This window comes from Cebus imitator, unplaced genomic scaffold (genome assembly GCF_001604975.1).
Source record: "Cebus imitator isolate Cc_AM_T3 unplaced genomic scaffold, Cebus_imitator-1.0 Scaffold365, whole genome shotgun sequence".
Lineage (NCBI taxonomy): Eukaryota > Metazoa > Chordata > Mammalia > Primates > Cebidae > Cebus > Cebus imitator.
In genome coordinates, this window is record NW_016107680.1 from 768,940 (window position 1) to 775,133 (window position 6,194).

Consider the following 6,194-nt stretch of genomic DNA (forward strand, 5'->3'; position numbering starts at 1 on the left):
CCCAAAAAACAAAAGCAGAAATATTAATATAAAAGCTAAGTTAAATAAAGAAGTCAATAGGTGAGACAAATGGCAGAATAGATATTTCTGAGAATAAATTAGCAAATCTAATTTCTTAGATTGAGGAAATCTCCCAGTGAATGAAGCAAAGGATAATAATTAGAGAACAAAAAAGAAAATTAAAATTGTTTTAAATTCTTAGAATTAAAAAATGTATTGTGTTCGATAGCAATAGATTAAAAAAAAAAAATAGACCAGGCATGGTGGCTCATGTCTGTAATCCTGGCTAACATAGTGAAACCCCGTCTCTACTAAAAATACAAAAAATTAGCCAGGCATGGTGGCTCTCGCCTGTAGTCCTAGCTACTCCAGAGGCTGAGGCAGGAGAATTGCTTGAACCCGGGAGGCAGAGGTTTCAGTGAGCTGAGATTGCACCACTGCACTCCAGCCTGGGTGACAGAGTGAAACTCCATCCCAAAAATAAAATAAAAGTAAAAATTTAAAAAAACCTTGGAATGAAAAGGTCAGGTCCAATACAGTGAAATTTAAGAATATCAAAGAAAAAAAAAAACAGTTTAGAGAGCTAAAGAACAGACTGCATATAAAGAAGTAAGAATTAGACATCAAATTTTTCAAAAGCAACACCTGATGTAAAAGAATACAAAGTTTCCAAAGCATTTAAGAAAATAATTTAAAACCTCAAATATATCCAGCTAAGCTGTCATTCAAATTCAAGGATATAATCAAAATAATCAGAGGGTTTAGAAGTTTTGCAACATAAAGAGCCACAATGAAGTGTTGGATAAATTATTTAAATAAGACAAAATGCATAGCTATAGGATGTTGCAAGAAAATACATAAAAGGGATCAAATACCTAAGTAAATTTTGTTATTGTCTTAAAAACAGAGACACACGCACATGACAAAAGTGGAAATTTTATCTACCTTAATCTAGAATTAAAGGTGGGAAGTTATAAACACAATTTTTTTTAAAGTTAAAAAAATTCAGAACATCAAAAAGTAGAATAAAAAAGTTAAGTGAAAACATTATCAACATATTGTTCAAGATACAGCGATAATTACGATAAGTGTTAATGGATTAAACTCAACAGTTGAAGTTCAAAGACTGATATACTGAATTTAAGAAGACTAATAAGGAAATAAAAATTTAAGGTCACAGAAAGGTTGAAAGTAAAAGAAATTAAAAAGAATGTAAAATCTGACAAATGCTAGCAGAGGAAAATGATGATGCTTATTAGTATCAGGTACAGTAAATTTTAAGACAAAGAAAGTATGGTTAGGAATAGGGTGGGTGACCAGATAAAATGTCCAATCTGAAAAACAGAGCAATTTTAAATATGATTTTCCTGATAGTCTCTAAATATATACTGCACAAATGAAGTACCAAGAAAAACTAAACATAGATCCAATAATTAGAGATTCTATCTAGATTCACTGATCAGAAATTCTAGAAAGATGATGTACAAGGTCATGAAGAAAGCCTCAAAATTAAGAAAAGCAAATAGGTATCACCAGGCCATGATCTCTGACCACAACATATTTAAGACAGAAAGTTAATACAAAAATGTAAATTTAAATGTCTACATATGTGGACATATAAAAATATATAAATTCTCCAAAGAATTAAAGAAAAAATTATAATAAAATGTAAAAATATCTAAAACAATGACAATGAAAATAAGTACATAACAAAAACTGTAGGATGAGCAAAAATGGTGCTTCAAGGGAAATTTATTAGGTAAATATACCACATCATCAAAAGACTTACGTATACTCTTGGTGGACTTTGCCAAATTCAGGCAAAACAACATTCATCTCCATGATGTCACTGGTTTTCTTTCCGTCCAGACACATATGCACAGTATTGGAAGTATCTAGAATATTAAGATAATATGCTGATTATTCATATTTTGGCTATAGGTCCAGAGTTCTGAAAGCCTGACACAAAAACAGTCCCACTGAATTGTAAAAGACACCTACTTCAAGAATCAGAAAAGGAGCCGTACTCACTTCTTATCCCTGTGCATAGTCTTGCAAACCCCTACATATACTTTCACTCTAACTGCTGTCTTGCTGGTTTTCCTATTTCTGCTAAAGCAACCAAAAGCATTGCTGCCTTTTAATCACCTGTGTCTTTATTTAGTAGTCTGCTGTTATTTAACATTACTGGGGATAAGTTCTTCACTGTTAGCTGTATTTTCTGAATTTTAATCCATCGGATAGGCCACTCATAAGATACAGCAAGGTTACTATTTAAATAATTGTAGTAATATACCAGACAGGAATCTGAAGACCTTGGTTTTAGTTTGAGCTTCTTTCTTACTAGTCAGAAGATCTCAGGCAAGTCATTTAACCTTCCAGGGGTCATTTCCTCAATGATAAACAGAAGAAATAAAACCATGCTCTTTTGAGACTCAAGCAAGAAAGTATCCGTTAATGCATTTACAAAATCTATAAATTACATCTGTAAGGTGTTATTATCAGTTTCCAAAGCTTATCCCAATTTTTTCTTCTAAAAAATTTTTTTGAGACAGTGTCTTACTCTGTTGCTCAAGCTGCAGTGCAGCAGCACAATCACCACCATTACAGCCTCAAAGTGTAGGCTAAGTAATCCTCCCACCTCGGCCTCCCAAGCAGCTTGTACTACAGGTGTATGCCACTAGGCCTGGCTGTTTTTGAAAACTTTTTGGAAAGGTGGGGTCCCACTATGTTGCCCAGGCTGGTCTTGAACTCCTGGGCTCAAGCAATCCTCTTTCCTCAGCCTCCCAAAGTGCTGGGATTACAGGTGCATCCACTATGCCCAGCCCCCAATTTTCTGTATAATGTTAACATAAGCCATTGGCAGGATAGTCTACTCTTCTTCCATAACTAACTCCTTGTTTAATACTGTAATACTGACAAACATACTGGGAGTTTGTCTCCAGATTCACAATAACCTGAGCACAACTCCTGGCTGTGGTGGATTAATGACAGTCGCCAATTCTTTGCCACTCTTCCCTATTTCCGTTCCCTTGAATCTAAGATAGCCCTATGATTGCCTTAATCAACAGAACATGAAGAAGTAAAAGGCCAGGTCTCAGGGGATCCGCAGCTTCTGCTTTTCAGCTCCTGCAATGCTCCCTCTTGTATGTCAACTGTCACATACAATTCTGACTACCAAAGAACAGGCAAGCCCAAGCTAGCCACTGAAAAAGAGGGCACATACAGGAGGAACAAGACACCAGACACATAAACACAGACATCTTAGACTTTCCACCCTAGCTCAGCCATTAAACAAACAGAATTGACCAAAGCAAAACTGTAAGCAAATTAAACGATGGCTGTTGTCAATCAGGGGCTGGCAAACTTCTGTGAAGTGCCAGACAGTAACTACCGTTGGCTTAATGGGCCAACTGCTCAACTCTGCCATTGCAGTGTGAAGGCAGCAACAGATAATCCACAGAAAATCAAATCTGGCTGTGATCCAATAAAAGTTCATTTTCAAAAACAGGCAATGGACTAAATCTGAATTGTAGATATATATGTATTTTTTGAGACAGAGTTTCACTCTTATTGCCCAGGCTAGAGTGCAATGGCACCATCTTGGCTCCCAGTAAACTCTGCCTCCCAGGTTCAAGCGATTCTTTTGCCTCAGACTCCTGAGTAGCTGGGATTACAGGCACGTGCTACCGTGCGCAGCTAATTTTTGTATTTTTAGTAGAGATGGGGTTTTACCATATTGGTCAGGCTGGTTTCAAACTCCTCACCTCAAGTGATCCACCCTCCTTGGCCTCTCAAAGTGCTGGGGTTACAAGGATGAGCCACCACGCCCCATCCAACCCAAACATAAGTTTTCTAATCGATGTTTTAGATTACTAAGTTTTAAGGTAGTTTGTTAGGCATTAATACATACCCAAAACACTGGCTGAACCCACTTATGACAAGTTTTTTAACCTAAGTCTCAATTTCTCATCTGTAAAAATAGGTGAAATAATAGTATCTATACTTCATAGGCCTATTATAACAATGAGGGAAGATGACAAATCCCTACTCACCTAAACTCAGGACTCCATGATTTTTAGAAAAACCAGTAATCTGAAAAAAGTGGTTCTGCTTTTATAAAAGACACAGTATCTAAAAATCTTATCAGTCTAAACAAAATTTTCCCCAAGCTCTCAGAACATTCAGAACAATTTTTTTTTAAGTTTAATTAAGAAACATTGGCAGGGCGTGGTGGCTCATACCTGTAATCCCAGCACTTTGGGAGGCTGAGGCGGGTGGATCACCTGAGGTCAAGAGTTCGAGACCAGCCTGACCAACCTGGTGAAACGCCTTCTCTACTAAAAATACAAAATTAGCCAGGCATAGCAGTGCATGCCTGTAATCCCAGCTACTCGGGAGGCTGAGGCAGGAGAATCGCTTGAACCTGGGAGGTGGAGGTTGTGGTGAGCCAAGACTGCACCACTGTACTCCAGCCTGGGCAACAAGAGTGAAACTCTTTTTATTTTGGCATCAAAATTGATTTATGATGAGTTATTTTATACACATGAGAACATTTATAAGTGTGTAATATAAAAATGCCTAATAAAAGGGATGCCCATAGGACCACAGTATAGCTGAAGAGAGCACTGGCCGGGTGCGGTGGCTCACACCTGTAATCCCAGCACTTTGGGAGGCTGAGGCAGGTGGATCACTGGAGGTAAGGAGTTCAAGACCAGCTTGGCCAATATGGTGAAACCCTGTCTCTACTAAGAAAAAAAAAACAAAAAATTAGCCAGGCTTGGTGGCAAGTGCCTGTAATCCCAGCTACTCAGGAGGCTGAGGCAGAAGAATCGTTTGAACATGGCAGGTAGAGGTGGCACCGAGCAGAGATCACATTGCACTCCAGTCTGGGCAACAAGAGCAAAACTGTCTCAAAAAACAAAAGAAGAGAGAGAGGGAGGATTAACAAGACACTGGAAGCACTCTGCGTACCCGACTCCAATGTTTTCTAAACTGTGTGTTTATATTACTCTTCATTATAATTCTATTGCACAGGAATATATTCCTAAACAATGTAGAGTTTAGTTTTGCATGCTTTGGACCTTTTTATAATTGCTTATGCACCAGTATAAGTTTTGCTTTTGTATTCCATTCCATAAATATACTGCAATTTATCTATCAATTCTAATGTGATAAGTTGTTTGCTGTATTTTGCTAGCATGAAAGACAATGTTAAGAGTACTTACATACATGATTCACAGCCATGTTCAATAATTCCTCTAGTAAATATACCCACCAGCAACTGCTAGGTTTCAAAGTCTGAATGTTTTTTCAACTTTGCCAGAGAATGGCCAAAATTATTCTCAAAGCGCTTATATCTCTTTATATCTGCAGTGGTTAAGAATCTCCACTGACAACATCTTTATTAAATATGGACTTGAGAGACTAAAATACTTGCCAAACTAGAAGGTGCAAAAGGGTGTCTCATTGTAGCTGTAAATTTAAATTTCTGTGATTAAGAACAGACTCCCTTCAAATATTTACTGTTTCGTCTTCTGTAAAAATGTTGGTGTCATCTGCCCCTTTTTCTACTAAGTTGTCTTTTTATGGATACTCCTGTATTTTCTCTAAAAATTGTCCAATTTTACCTGTGATATTTAAGCCTTCAATTCAGAACTTCTTTTTAGTGTGTGCAAGTCAGAGGCAGTCTCATTTTTCTATAGGGAAAACACTGTCACAGCACCACCTTTCCCACTGACCAGCAACAACAATTCTGTCATGCATTCATCAAGTTTCCATAAATGCAGGGTCTCTTTTCTGGTCTATCTTTTGGTGGCAGTGCCCCTAAGATTAGAATTAAATGTCTGTTAGATCAGGAGTCCCCAAGCCCCTGGCCACATACTGGTACCAGTTTGTGGCCTGTTAGGAACTGGGCCGCACAGCAGGAGGTGAGTGGCAGGGTGAGGGGGACGAGTGAGCATTACCACCTGAGCTTTGCCTCCTGTCAGATTCTTATAAGAGCGCAAACCTGGGCCGGGCGCGGTGGCTCACGCCTGTAATCCCAGCACTTTGGGAGGCCGAGGCGGGTGGATCATGAGGTCAAGAGATCGAGACCATCCTGGTCAACATGGTGAAACCCCGTCTCTACTAAAACTACAAAAAATCAGCTGGGCATGGTGGCGCATGCCTGTAATCCCAGCGACTCAGGAGGC

General features: G+C 38.4%; 1 protein-coding gene across 2 annotated transcripts in view; it reads right to left on the reverse strand.

The window, feature by feature from the left end:
• The window catches only part of CENPU (centromere protein U), a 35,992-nt gene that overhangs the window by 11,412 nt on the left and 18,386 nt on the right, over positions 1-6,194 (reverse strand). For both annotated transcript variants that reach the window (XR_001818603.2, XM_017506900.2), the window contains exon 8: positions 1,790-1,895. Coding sequence is in view for 1 of the 2 variants with exons in the window: in XM_017506900.2 (XP_017362389.1) it covers positions 1,790-1,895 (106 nt within the window). In the remaining variant the exon portion in view is untranslated. The remainder of the gene's footprint in view (positions 1-1,789; positions 1,896-6,194) is intronic.